At 40.8% G+C, this 15,746-nt stretch overlaps 1 protein-coding gene across 4 annotated transcripts in view; it reads right to left on the bottom strand.

Moving 5' to 3' along the window:
* Positions 1-15,746, bottom strand: part of Eip63E (cyclin dependent kinase Eip63E) — a 528,910-nt gene that overhangs the window by 348,061 nt on the left and 165,103 nt on the right. For all 4 annotated transcript variants that reach the window (XM_070088663.1, XM_070088664.1, XM_070088661.1 and 1 more), the window contains one exon: positions 9,985-10,104. In XM_070088663.1, the coding sequence (XP_069944764.1) occupies positions 9,985-10,104 (120 nt within the window). The remainder of the gene's footprint in view (positions 1-9,984; positions 10,105-15,746) is intronic.

Below are 15,746 nucleotides of genomic sequence, written 5' to 3' on the forward strand. Positions count from 1 at the left end.
GTAGTACTCGTGTTTTGTTACCCAAATATGCAGTGATCCCAGTGTTTTGTTACCCAAATATGCAGTGATCCAAGTGTTTTGTTACCCAAAAATGCAGTGATCCAAGTGTTTTGTTACCCAAATATGCAGTGATCCAAGTGTTTTGTTACCCAAATATGCAGTGATCCCAGTGTTTTGTTACCCAAATATGCAGTGATTCCAGTGTTTTTTTACCCAAATATGCAGTGATCCCAGTGTTTTGTTACCCAAATATGCAGTGATCCCAGTGTTTTGTTACCCAAATATGCAGTGATCCCAGTGTTTTGTTACCCAAATATGCAGTGATCCCAGTGTTTTGTTACCCAAATATGCAGTGATCCCAGTGTTTTGTTACCCAAATATGCAGTGATCCAAGTGTTTTGTTACCCAAATATGCAGTGATCCCAGTGTTTTGTTACCCAAATATGCAGTGATTCCAGTGTTTTTTTACCCAAATATAGTGATCCCAGTGTTTCGTTACCCAAATATGCAGTGATCCCAGTGTTTTGTTACCCAAATATGCAGTGATTCCAGTGTTTTTTTACCCAAATATAGTGATCCCAGTGTTTCGTTACCCAAATATGCAGTGATCCCAGTGTTTTGTTACCCAAATATGCAGTGATCCCAGTGTTTTTTTACCCAAATATAGTGATCCCAGTGTTTCGTTACCCAAATATGCAGTGATCCCAGTGTTTAGTTACCCAAATATGCAGTGATTCCAGTGTTTTTTTTACCCAAATATAGTGATCCCAGTGTTTCGTTACCCAAATATGCAGTGATCCCAGTGTTTCGTTACCCAAATATGCAGTGATCCCAGTGTTTTTTTACCCAAATATAGTGATCCCAGTGTTTCGTTACCCAAATATGCAGTGATCCCAGTGTTTTGTTACCCAAATATGCAGTGATTCCAGTGTTTTGTTACCCAAATATGCAGTGATCCCAGTGTTTTGTTACCCAAATATGCAGTGATCCCAGTGTTTTGTTACCCAAATATGCAGTGATCCCAGTGTTTTGTTACCCAAATATGCAGTGATCCCAGTGTTTTGTTACCCAAATATGCAGTGATCCCAGTGTTTTGTTACCCAAATATGCAGTGATCCCAGTGTTTTGTTACCCAAATATGCAGTGATCCCAGTGTTTTGTTACCCAAATATGCAGTGATCCCAGTGTTTTGTTACCCAAATATGCAGTGATCCCAGTGTTTTGTTACCCAAATATGCAGTGATCCCAGTGTTTTGTTACCCAAATATGCAGTGATCCCAGTGTTTTGTTACCCAAAAATGCAGTGATCCAAGTGTTTTGTTACCCAAATATGCAGTGATCCAAGTGTTTTGTTACCCAAATATGCAGTGATCCCAGTGTTTTGTTACCCAAATATGCAGTGATTCCAGTGTTTTTTTACCCAAATATGCAGTGATCCCAGTGTTTTGTTACCCAAATATGCAGTGATCCCAGTGTTTTGTTACCCAAATATGCAGTGATCCCAGTGTTTTGTTACCCAAATATGCAGTGATCCCAGTGTTTTGTTACCCAAATATGCAGTGATCCCAGTGTTTTGTTACCCAAATATGCAGTGATCCAAGTGTTTTGTTACCCAAATATGCAGTGATCCCAGTGTTTTGTTACCCAAATATGCAGTGATTCCAGTGTTTTTTTACCCAAATATAGTGATCCCAGTGTTTCGTTACCCAAATATGCAGTGATCCCAGTGTTTTGTTACCCAAATATGCAGTGATTCCAGTGTTTTTTTACCCAAATATAGTGATCCCAGTGTTTCGTTACCCAAATATGCAGTGATCCCAGTGTTTTGTTACCCAAATATGCAGTGATTCCAGTGTTTTTTTACCCAAATATAGTGATCCCAGTGTTTCGTTACCCAAATATGCAGTGATCCCAGTGTTTTGTTACCCAAATATGCAGTGATTCCAGTGTTTTTTTACCCAAATATAGTGATCCCAGTGTTTCGTTACCCAAATATGCAGTGATCCCAGTGTTTTGTTACCCAAATATGCAGTGATCCCAGTGTTTTTTTACCCAAATATAGTGATCCCAGTGTTTCGTTACCCAAATATGCAGTGATCCCAGTGTTTTGTTACCCAAATATGCAGTGATTCCAGTGTTTTGTTACCCAAATATGCAGTGATCCCAGTGTTTTGTTACCCAAATATGCAGTGATCCCAGTGTTTTGTTACCCAAATATGCAGTGATCCCAGTGTTTTGTTACCCAAATATGCAGTGATCCCAGTGTTTTGTTACCCAAATATGCAGTGATCCCAGTGTTTTGTTACCCAAATATGCAGTGATCCCAGTGTTTTGTTACCCAAATATGCAGTGATCGCAGTGTTTTGTTACCCAAATATGCAGTGATCCAAGTGTTTTGTTACCCAAATATGCAGTGATCCCAGTGTTTTGTTACCCAAATATGCAGTGATCCCAGTGTTTTGTTACCCAAATATGCAGTGATCCAAGTGTTTTGTTACCCAAATATGCAGTGATCCCAGTGTTTTGTTACCCAAATATGCAGTGATCCCAGTGTTTTGTTACCCAAATATGCAGTGATCCAAGTGTTTTGTTACCCAAATATGCAGTGATCCCAGTGTTTTGTTACCCAAATATGCAGTGATCCCAGTGTTTTGTTACCCAAATATGCAGTGATCCAAGTGTTTTGTTACCCAAATATGCAGTGATCACAGTGTTTTGTTACCCAAATATGCAGTGATTCCAGTGTTTTTTTACCCAAATATAGTGATCCCAGTGTTTCGTTACCCAAATATGCAGTGATCCCAGTGTTTTGTTACCCAAATATGCAGTGATCCCAGTGTTTTGTTACCCAAATATGCAGTGATCCCAGTGTTTTGTTACGCAGACAACTTTGTCTTGAGAGGAAATGACAAGACCAGTAAAAACTTTCAGATAAAAAGTTGCACTTAAGTAATATATTACATACCATACCACGGGCGGGGTTTGAACCCGCGATCAGAGAGTCTCAAAACTCCAGACCGTCGCGTTAGCCACTGGACCAGCTAGCCACAATAAGATTCGTCCAACTAGGTATATTTCTACACCATAGGAAGGTTAGCATAGGCACCACTGTGACCACAAATGCAAGTTTTTACAGACGAATCTCCAGCTAGTGTGGCCGTGACGAACTCTAGCTCAAGTCCCCTCAATGCCGTCAACATGACTCACGAAATTGTAATGACACGATTGCAAACCGCGGGTTCAAATCCCGTCCGTGGTATGGTTTGTTTGCAATCGTGTCATTACAATTTCGTGAGTAATATATTACATCTTAAAAATATATATTTTTTATTATTATTTACACAATGAAAATGTGGATACAGTTGACACACACAGACACAAGTTTTAAAATAATAAGTTGGATGTCCTTACACAAAGAAGAAATGGTTCACATGTTTCACTATCCAAGCCTGGTCACAGACCGGGCCGCGGGGGCGTTGACCCCCGAAACCTTCTCCAAGAACAACACTCTCCAGGTGATCCATCAGTCCGTCTCTCTCTCTCAAGTTTAGCTTTTATATACAGCTCTGTATGATAATTGTATTTATGTGTACCTGTACCTGAATAAACTTAGAATACCTCAGTAGCACATTAAGACTTTGGTCTGAGGTCCGTGGTGGTGTCTTCAGTATGTTTTTGTACGTATATCTGAAGGTTATCATGAAGTTGACCAGTATTGCCTACCAGTTTCTCGCTTCCTTTATGTTATATTTAGGTGACAATCTTTCTTCCATAAATACTCTACTAACCTTGATATATCTTTGAAGGGTTTCGAGAGGTTTCCTACTCCTGCAGCCCGACCCTGGGCCAGGCTTGTCTGGTAATTGCATGGTCAACCAGGCTGTTGCTGCTGGCGGCCCTCTGGCCCGCATATCCATCACAGCCTGAATGATCCAGCACTTGGTAGATGTGACCCTAATATTTCATCTACCTCCATCACGTGGTCTGTTAGTACATTCTTTCATTACCATTACAAGACACATATTAAATTCCATAATTCATCAGTCACTTCAGTAATTTACCAAAATCTTTCTGTATAGATTACATTTATATTATTTATTTTAGAACAGGATATTTACAGCTGTATAAAGTTCATATACGTTTTATTTCTTGTGGCAAATTATTCATCAAAATGAGAAACATCCTCGGGGCAAGTGCTGATCCTTACGGGACTCCAGTGGTGACATTTCCCCAACGAGGATAAGTTTCCTCATATCGCTGTTACAACAATTTACTTTCAAACACAAAATCTCCAATTCACTGTAATAGTCTGCCTTTTACTGCTCTTATATTTCGTTATTTCCAGCTTAGCTTTTTCACGAGGAATTTATCGAATTTAAAGACCAAAATAAAATGCAATCTGTCCCTCCATTTGTTTCAGCAAACTCCTCTTCGTTGCAGTGAAGTTATCGGGCTCAAGAACTACAATACAACTCCGCAAACACACACACACACACGAGACTGATAAAATCTGTGACAAGAAAATGCATCGCAACAAACCTAAAAAAAAAGGAAATCCACCGAACACGTGAATTTTTTATTAGATTAGAGAGTGACGGACACTTGGCGCCGGGGCCGCGATGAGATTAACAAGTGGCTACGTCAGTATTCATGAGCACCGGCCGCTTAATTAAAGCCTCTGCTCCACTTTTATTCTTTTCGAGTAAAAAGTCGATATGTAATATTCCCGTTTCATTTAAATAATAGTGAAGTACTGCAATATATAGAAGAACAAGAGAGAACTTTTTTATTTACTGCGTTTGTTGACGTTTTCCTGAACGATTTGTGGCGTTTTATTATTAAATGATTTAGCTTAAAGTATTGAATCATAAAGTTAAGACTGAACACAGTTCAGAGGAAGTTATGACCTGAGTTGCCCAGACCACCACCATGTAAAAGGAACGCGGTGCTACAGAGAAATGGAAAATGAACAGCAATCAGACTAAAGAAAGAGGAAAAAAGGGAAAATTCTACAGATGGAACAGAGGGTCAGAAATATAGAGACGAGCTTGGCCCATGGCCGGGCTCCGAGAGTAGTAAGACTCTCGAAACTCATCAAAGGTATATCAAACGTAGATTAACATACTGAATTTAATAATGACTAACTTGCTACTTAGTGTACTCGCTTGGCTGTTTCTACATGTGTTCATGTCTAGTTATTGGACTAAAGTTTTGTAATTCGTAATAAACTGAATTATTTTCCTCTGACACTTTGTCATATTTAATAACAAATCCCTGTACTGAGTTGGACTCCACTACATCATTACCAAATGCATTTCACTTTTCCACTATCTTTAGACTGAAGGAATTCTTAATGTCTATTATTTTTAACTATGAGCTTTTTAGTTCCATGTGTGTCCCCTCGTTCTGTTTCCTCACGTGTCAATTAGTTTGTTTATATTAGCTGTATCATGTCTCCTCAGACACTTCGCTCTTTTACCGATTTCAGAAAAAAGCTCTCTGAACCTCTTCTCTGAACCCAGTTCTCGCAGTTCTAGATACAACCCTGCAGCTGAGTGCACCAGAACTAGCCCCACGTATGCCATATTGATGTGAATCTCTCCTTGTCTACTCTCTGAAAGCAATAATTATATCTGAGAGATTAAGGGTGATGTTTACTCTTGGGTCCTCCTCTATCTTTCTCACTTTCATGAGTCACTTCCCTGCTGGTACTCATCCTCTGGCTTCCTACCGATGAACGCGTTTTCATAGCATTTCATTCGTTGGGGTTCATTTAATGTTCGTTGGTTAGTTTGGTTTAAAGTCCATCGACTAATGATGATCATGTAACCTGTTCACCACCAGTCAAGAATACTTTAAATACCTAAAATAGGGATTAAACCCTCAACATACAATGAGACTTTAATCCAGTTCGGTGCATATAATGTTAAGGTGGAACACTTCCGTAACTGTTCAAGTCTTCCCCAAGAATATTACGATCTTTTCTTATCCTTATGGACAGAGAAGGAATAAACTGTCGCTGGTTTAGGACGCTCGGAGATATCTTATGAATATACTTTAGATCTTTAGAACCCTCGGGGATACCTTAGGGGTGGTTTGATACCCCAGGGTTACCTAACAGATGGCTTAGTGCCATCTACGATACCTTAAGAATAGTTTAGGTCGGGAAACACTCAGGCAGATATCAAATTTAGGTTACATACACATATGTCTTATTTTATCCTACACAAAACGTAAATAAAAATAAACAATTCTACTAGTTCATACACATGAAAAAACAAGGACAAGTACAGAATAAACTTACATTGTGGAAAGGTTTCGCTCTTTGTAGAGCGAAACGTTGCCACAACAAAAGTTTGTCCTGCCTCTTCGTCTTCATTACTCTCGCCAATTACCTTTTGTGCCAAAGTCCACAAACGACGGAAGAAAATAAACTAAGTCACGTGTAACAAAGATACTTTGATTATAACAAAACTACATCAAGTGTTACAACGCTACATCAAGTGTTACAACGCTACATCAAGTGTTACAACGCTACATCAAGTGTTACAACGCTACATCAAGTGTTACAACGCTACATCAAGTGTTACAACGCTACATCAAGTGTTACAACGCTACATCAAGTGTTACAACGCTACATCAAGTGTTACAACACTACATCAAGTGTTACAACGCTACATCAAGTGTTACAACACTACATCAAGTGTTACAACACTACATCAAGTGTTACAACGCTACATCAAGTGCTACAACGCTACATCAAGTGTTACAACGCTACATCAAGTGTTACAACACTACATCAAGTGTTACAACACTACATCAAGTGTTACAACGCTACATCAAGTGTTACAACACTACATCAAGTGTTACAACACTACATCAAGTGTTACAACGCTACATCAAGTGTTACAACGCTACATCAAGTGTTACAACGCTACATCAAGTGTTACAACGCTACATCAAGTGTTACAACGCTACATCAAGTGTTACAACGCTACATCAAGTGTTACAACACTACATCAAGTGTTACAACACTACATCAAGTGTTACAACGCTACATCAAGTGTTACAACGCTACATCAAGTGTCACAACACTACATCAAGTGTTACAACACTACATCAAGTGTTACAACGCTACATCAAGTGTTACAACGCTACATCAAGTGTTACAACGCTACATCAAGTGTTACAACGCTACATCAAGTGTTACAACGCTACATCAAGTGTTACAACACTACATCAAGTGTTACAACGCTACATCAAGTGTTACAACGCTACATCAAGTGTTACAACGCTACATCAAGTGTTACAACGCTACATCAAGTGTTACAACGCTACATCAAGTGTTACAACGCTACATCAAGTGTTACAACGCTACATCAAGTGTTACAACGCTACATCAAGTGTTATAACACTACATCAAGTGTTACAACGCTACATCAAGTGCTACAACGCTACATCAAGTGTTACAACGCTACATCAAGTGTTATAACACTACATCAAGTGTTACAACGCTACATCAAGTGCTACAACGCTACATCAAGTGTTACAACGCTACATCAAGTGTTACAACGCTACATCAAGTGTTACAACGCTACATCAAGTGTTACAACGCTACATCAAGTGTTACAACGCTACATCAAGTGTTACAACGCTACATCAAGTGTTACAACACTACATCAAGTGTTACAACGCTACATCAAGTGTTACAACGCTACATCAAGTGTTACAACGCTACATCAAGTGTTACAACGCTACATCAAGTGTTACAACGCTACATCAAGTGTTACAACGCTACATCAAGTGTTACAACGCTACATCAAGTGTTACAACACTACATCAAGTGTTACAATGCTACATCAAGTGTTAAAACGCTACATCAAGTGTTACAACGCTACATCAAGTGTTACAACACTACATCAAGTGTTACAACACTACATCAAGTGTTACAACGCTACATCAAGTGTTACAACGCTACATCAAGTGTTACAACACTACATCAAGTGTTACAACGCTACATCAAGTGTTACAACGCTACATCAAGTGTTACAACGCTACATCAAGTGTTACAACGCTACATCAAGTGTTACAACGCTACATCAAGTGTTACAACGCTACATCAAGTGTTACAACGCTACATCAAGTGTTACAACACTACAACAAGTGTTACAACGCTACATCAAGTGTTACAACGCTACATCAAGTGTTACAACGCTACATCAAGTGTTACAACGCTACATCAAGTGTTACAACGCTACATCAAGTGTTACAACGCTACATCAAGTGTTACAACGCTACATCAAGTGTTACAACACTACAACAAGTGTTACAACGCTACATCAAGTGTTACAACGCTACATCAAGTGTTACAACGCTACATCAAGTGTTACAATGCTACATCAAGTGTTACAACGCTACATCAAGTGTTACAACGCTACATCAAGTGTTACAACACCACAACAAGTGTTATAGAAGTGCAAGATGGTGAATGTTATTCAATATCAGGCATTCACAAACAATCTTAAATGAAAAAAACATCGGGATCACAAGATGCAAGATGCACATCACTGCAAGGTGCAACGAGGTAGTGCGAGGTGCAACGACACACACTGCAAGGTGCAACGACACACACTGCAAGGTGCAACGACACACACTGCAAGGTGCAACGACACACACTGCAAGGTGCAACGACACACACTGCAAGGTGCAACGACACACACTGCAAGGTGCAACGACACACACTGCAAGGTGCAACGACACACACTGCAAGGTGCAACGACACACACTGTAAGGTGCAACGACACACACTGCAAGGTGCAACGACACACACTGCAAGGTGCAACGACACACACTGCAAGGTGCAACGACACACACTGCAAGGTGCAACGACACACACTGCAAGGTGCAACGACACATTCCAAGGGACAGTGACATCAAGATGCTATACTATAAACTATTAGATTGAAAAAAAAAAAGATAAAACGACAGGGACTACTCACGGTCAAAGCTTCCTAGAAGAAATATACAACAATCATTACTCCAGTGGTACACCTGACATATATTCAACATGTAAGACACATTATACAGAATATATTATAGAATATGTAGATGGTTCACTTCTTGTCAGACGTCTATAATTCAGTTAATATTTCTTTCCACTTCCTTTAATTAAACATAATACTGAGACAATACAGAACCAAAAGAACACAATTTCGATACGACGAACTCTGTACTCGACGTTCGTTGTATTACGAATATACCTGGTAAAGCTTCTGTATCAATGAAGTCAGCTACAAAATTTTGTTTTTTAAGCTATATCAGATTACTTTATACTATCGAAAATAATTCTATACTTTTAGTTACGCACAGGAGTTCCCCTGACTTAGAAAACTAGCTGCGAAATCTTTTTTTTTTTAACTTACAAGTTGTAAAATACGCTTACAGGAGACCTTTTATTAATACAACGTTACTTTCATTATTATAACTTAAAGCATGTATTAATGCGGTGTTTCACCTGCTTGACAAATAGATGTTAAGAATACAGGAAGCAGCGCAAGCGTTTGTTAAAATGATGGATTACACTGTGTCATGTGTCCTTTTCATCTACAAACTGTTCACACAGTAAAGAAGAGAACACAGGAGGGTAAAGTTTGACACATACTTATACTGCCAGTGTTATGTTTGATAATACGTCTCCTTTTGTTGTACAAGTCGTTTTAACCACGTGGAAACTTCCTGTATAGTTAAGAGCACACTTATTATTAAATTAATGATATACGATACCCACATGTTGATGAATAAGACACCTGTGCAACACCTGCGTATCTTTATTATAACGATGAATGGAGATACCTAAGTGTTGCCCATGAGTCGTATTCACCATTAAGATGACAGGTTGAATAATGGCAAAACGGGTTCTAGTACCGGGGTGATTAAGAACTACTTCCCAGATGCTACCAAGAGAAGACGACGAAAGGTACTTACCACAGTCCTTGTCGGGGATGTTGCCGTTGGGTTCTATCCGGTCGAGGTATTCGTCGGAGAACCCGTTGATCTTCATGCCCGACACTGACAAGCTCTCGTCATCCTCGTTCTTGGAGATGGCTGAGGGCAGGAGGGCAGGTGAGTGTTAATGAGGGCTCACTGGAGGCTGGCGACGCACAGGGCAAGGGGGAAAAGATTTTTTTTTTAAAAGTGGATACATCAGGAGAGTGGGGAAGGAGAAAAAAGAAGGGGAAATGGGAGGGGACGTAAAAGGAGGAAGCTGTGGCGGAGAGGTGGGGAGGCAGGGGGAAGAGAAGTAGCTAAATAAGACACATGTGCAAGAGTTTATCATATTTTTATTGATGCCAAACTGGCCTTGCTCATCTGCCTGTCAGTATTGTATACCATTACTATAATGATAGAAGTAGGTAAGAGAGGAAATGAAATAAAGAAAAGCACAGGCTCAGTCAAACTGAAAGACAGGATAAGCGTAGACGACGAAGGGTGGCACTGTACGTAGGCTTAGTGCAGGTTAAGTGAAAGACGAATTAGTGTTGTTGGTTAAGTGGAAAGAGAAAGTAAGTGAAGTAGGTTGTGTTAGAAGGGTAGGATACAGGTTGGTAGAGAGGGTATTATGGGTTAGTACAGTACATGTTACGCACACGCCGCACACACGCACGCGCGAGCACACACACACACACACACACACACACACACACACACACACACACACACACACACACACACACACACACACAGGACAAACTAATGAAATGCTCGAGGGATTGTGGTGTCATGTTCTGCCAAAGTGGTTATTGCAGAATTTCCATTCAGAGGGGAATGGAATGGGCAGGTGTTATAGGTAATAGAGAGAGGAGCGCAGTGAGAGAGGAAATGACGGGGGAGAGTGAGGGGAGAAGTGAGAGTGATTGGAGAGGTCGAGGTAGAGGGTAGCGGAGTCGAATGAGAAGAAAAGGTCAAGAGAATAAGGAATGAGGTCGAGAGTGCAAGAGAAGAGGCTGAGTGAAAGGTGAGGGCGAGGGAGAGAGAGGGGAAGTTGAGGAAGAGAGCGAGGGAGAGAAAGGAGAGAGAGGGGGGGGTTGAGGAAGGAGAAACTGTTGAAATACGTGAGTAACGAGGTGGGAAGTGGTGGTGAGGGAAGTATGGATTAAGGGAACGGAGATGAAGTGTGAAAATTGTGGGGAGAAGAAAATGGGAGAGAGTTACTGCAGGTGAGAGAGAGAAAGCGTAGGGTAATCATTCTGTGCGATATATTTATATAATTTTTATGCCACAAAAACACTTAAACAACGACAATACACTTGAATCATTTCAAAATACACTTGTCTGTAATTTCAAAATAGACTTATCTGTAACCTCAAAATACAGTTACTAGCTGTAACTACACACAAAATGCACAGTTTAGGTAATTCAATAAACAGTGCTGGAAAGATATATTAATAAAATAAATTCACATTTCAATACATTAATGAAGAAGGAAGCGTACAAGGCAACGAAAGAGAATAAAAACACACAGAGTGAATTTCATAAAATACACAAATTCGTGCAGACTATCGTGTAGAAAATACAGAAAAATAAAAACATCCGCATTCAAAATAAAACCATATCTTGTTTTTATTATTTGTGCCAGAGTTTCTTTTGACGACAATGTTAGTGGATATAAGATATTTATTTTATGGTGTTTTATACTTAATACAGAGACGCCTTGTATCTTGATACAAACACTTAAAAATAAAACAGGGAAAAACTTTATTTATAGAAGTACACGACGTTCCCATCACATATACAGTGAACTTTCTCAAGATTCAAAGTTTCCCACATGTGAATGGAACCTTGTGTACCTCTATAAGTCAAGATGCTTCTCTTTTTCTTGAGACTTTTTATCACTGTTTTTCTGTTGTTGCCACAATTTCACTAAATGTAAGTGGAAAGGAAGAGCCAATCTCTCACCCTGAAGTGTATGGTTAAAGAGGAATGCTCACCCGGAGGTGTCTAGGTACAAAGGAACACAATCTCTTGCCCTGACATGCCTAGGTACAAAGGAGACTGGTAGGAAGAAAGGAACACCCAGTCTCCCACAGAAGTGGAAAACATCATAGGCTACGGTAGGGGTATGCTTGTATAAATGATAAGTTTCTAGACTCGTGGGACTTTTACTAGACGACAGAGGAGCGACAAGTACACCAAGAGAGAGAACTCGTGGAGTGCCACAGGTTCCAGATTCTTCTAAGCTCTCCCTCCGTGCATAAAGGGAATGGCCAACAGCCCTGTGGCTGTCTTCAATGGGAAACTGGACAAGTTTCTCAAATCACTTTCTGAACTCAAATCACTTCCTTCAGTCTAGTTCCTACGCCTTGACGTCTTGCGAGAACTACATTATCTCAAAACTACGCTGTTAGCAGTATCAATATTCCTCACGATGTGAATTATATAAATAAACGACCTTAGCAACCGTTTGTGTAGTTTTTTGAAAATTACAAAAATCTTATATAATTTTCTGGTACATGCTTTAATTTTTTGTTCAGAGTTGTATACTGGAAGTACTGTCAGTTCAAAGTTGGAAAACTGAAAAAAGTGGAAAAACGTTATAAGGTAGATAATATTATTATAATCATGGAGAGCACTAAACCCGTAGGATTATACAACGTTATAAGGTAGAGAAAGATGAAAAAGAGATATAAATGGAAATTTTATCCATGGATAAAAAGCACTTAAGTCTGTCGCGATCACATTGTGTTAAAATTATGATCAAAGTCGAAATATAAATCACAAAACCGATGGATTTCGAACCCATGGCAAGTGAGTTCTAAAACTCACAGGCCAGTGCGCTAACCACTGGACCAGCTGGCTCTAATAGGATTCGCCCAGCTGGTCCAGTGGTGAACACACTGGCCTGTGAGTTTCAGGACTCGACTGTCACAGGTTCACGCCTTCACTTGTTCTGAGATTTGTTTGGGATCGAGTTATTAAGATATTGTGAGCAACGTCGAAAAATATCTTCATTTACACGAAACAATATTGATGGATCTCCATCCGTCGACTGTGTGTGGTAAACACTTGCTGCACGAAGAGTTTTCTTCATCACGAGAAATGGTAAAAGTTATCCTGGCGCTAATGAAAGGAAGACTGACTTTATCAAATGACAAACAGTTTGTGACTTAAAACCAACTGTGTGGGCAAAACATCAGGTATCGCATTATACCTACCTACCTGGAGGGTATTTCGGAGATCAACGCCCCCGTGGCCCGGTCCATGACCAGGCCTTCCGGTGGATCAGGGTCTGACCAACCAGGCTGTTACTGCTGGCCGCACTTAGTCCAACGTACACCACAGCCCGGCTGATCCTGTACTAACTTTAAGTATCTCTTGAAAGCAGCCAGGGTCTATTGGTAATTCCCCTTATGCCGGGTGAGAGGTTGCTGAACATTCTTGGGCCCCGGACACTTATTGTGTTTTCTCTTAGTGTACTAATGGCGCCCCTGCTACTACATCTATATAATCGTATCGGTATTTTATACTATTTATCGCCATCCTGGCGATAATCTTGGCTACATAATAACCCGTTAAGTGATTTTTGGTCATTTAAGCGAGGCGTTTGGCCGGCTTACCGGCTCTCTCAGGAAAAAAAAAGTTACCCCAGCGCAATCTACACGTGAAGGTGACCCGGCTTACTGAGGGAGGAAGACCGCCTCTGGCACTAGACACTTCCTATTCAGGAGACATTCTGGTGCATGACAATACCTTCTGGTGGATGAGATGAGGAAGTAGGAGCGCCGACGAGAAGGCATGGCGCTAGTCTTCAGGAGAATTTTACTGCGTCAAGATTCTTATGCCCTACGAGGTTCCTATATTTGAAAAAATCGAGAGTAAATAGGCTGTCAAAGAGCAGAGCACTTCTCTGGTTGTTTGTTTACCTCTCCGGGACCTTCCGATCTAGAAGGGCCACACGCAGCTCTACCTCAAATATTGCTCACATTTTCTTGAATATTTGTATGAGACAATGACGCTGGTATTTTCAAGAATAAGAGGAAAAATATTTCTTGCATTTTGTTGAGCCAGAAAAGACAAAGGGGTGTAAATATCTCTTAAAAAATCAAGTCTCGAGCAGAAAACTGAGCCTAGCTCAAAGCATTAGCTAAGAACTATAGACCAATAGCTCTGACGTCCCACATCATAAAAATCTTTGAAAGAGTGCTAAGAAGCAGGATTGCAAATCACCTGGATTCCCAAAATCTGCACAATCCAGGGCAACATGGGTTCAGGGCAGGTCGCTCCTGCCTCTCACAACTACTGGATCACTATGACATGGCCTTGGATGCACTGGAAGAAAATCAGAATGCAGATGTAATATACACAGACTTTGCAAGAGCATTTGACAAATGCGATCATGGCGTAATAGCCCATAAAATACGTGCTAAAGGAATAACTGGGAAAGTGGGGAGATGGATCTTCAACTTCCTAACAAATCGAACACAAAGAGTAGTGGTCAACAGAGTTAAATCGGAGGCTGCCACAGTGAAGAGCTCTGTTCCACAAGGCACAGTACTCGCCCCCATCTTATTCCTCATCCTCATATCAGACATAGACAGAGATATACACCACAGCACCGTATCATCCTTTGCGGATGATACTAGGATCTGCATGAGGCTGTCATCTGCTGAGGACGCGGTTAACCTCCAAGAAGATATAAACAAAGTTTTCCAGTGGGCAACGGTAAACAATATGATGTTCAATGAGGACAAATTCCAACTACTCCGTTATGGAAAACTGGAGTAGATAATAACTAGAACAGAGTATACTACTGACTCCGGCCATACAATAGAGCGGGAAAATAATGTAAGGGACCTGGGAGTAGTAATGTCTGAGGATCTCACTTTCAAGGATCACAACAGTGCCACGATCGCACGTGCAAAGAAAATGATAGGATGGATAATGAGAACTTTCAAAACGAGAGATGCCAAGCCCATGATGATCCTTTTCAAATCACTTGTTCTCTCTAGGCTGGAATACTGCTGTACATTAACATCTCCATTCAAAGCAGGTGAAATCGCAGATCTAGAGAGTGTACAGAGATCCTTTACTGCACGTATAAGTTCTGTCAAGCACCTTAACTACTGGGAACGCTTGGAAGCACTTGACTTGTACTCGTCGGAACGCAGGAGGGAGAGATATATCATAATCTACACTTGGAAAATCTTGGAAGGAATGGTCCCAAATCTGCACACAGAAATCACTCCCTACGAAAGTAAAAGACTGGGCAGGCGATGCAAAATGCCCCCAATAAAAAGTAGGGGCGCCATTGGTACACTAAGGGAAAACACCATAAGTGTCCGGGGCCCAAAACTGTTCAACAGCCTCCCATCAAGCATTAGGGGAATTGCCAATAAACCCCTGGCTGCCTTCAAGAGGGAGCTGGACAGATACCTAAAGTCAGTGCCGGATCAGCCGGGCTGTGGCTCGTACGTTGGACTGCGTGCGGCCAGCAGTAACAGCCTAGTTGATCAGGCCCTGATCCATCGGGAGGCCTGGTCATGGACCGGGCCGCGGGGGCGTTGATCCCCGGAATAATCTCCAGGTAACCTCCAGGTAGCTGGTAGTATTAGGCAAGAAGTTCACCTGTTCATGCGTAGTTCAATATTTCATGCAGCATTCACCCTCAGTGCAGTAACGAAACTGTCTGGGTGCAACAGAGAGAATATCTGAGTCATATTTGTAAACTTTCAGCAACATGTGCGGGTGAC

The sequence above is a fragment of the Cherax quadricarinatus genome, chromosome 25 (assembly GCF_038502225.1).
Source record: "Cherax quadricarinatus isolate ZL_2023a chromosome 25, ASM3850222v1, whole genome shotgun sequence".
NCBI classification, from domain to species: Eukaryota; Metazoa; Arthropoda; class Malacostraca; order Decapoda; family Parastacidae; genus Cherax; species Cherax quadricarinatus.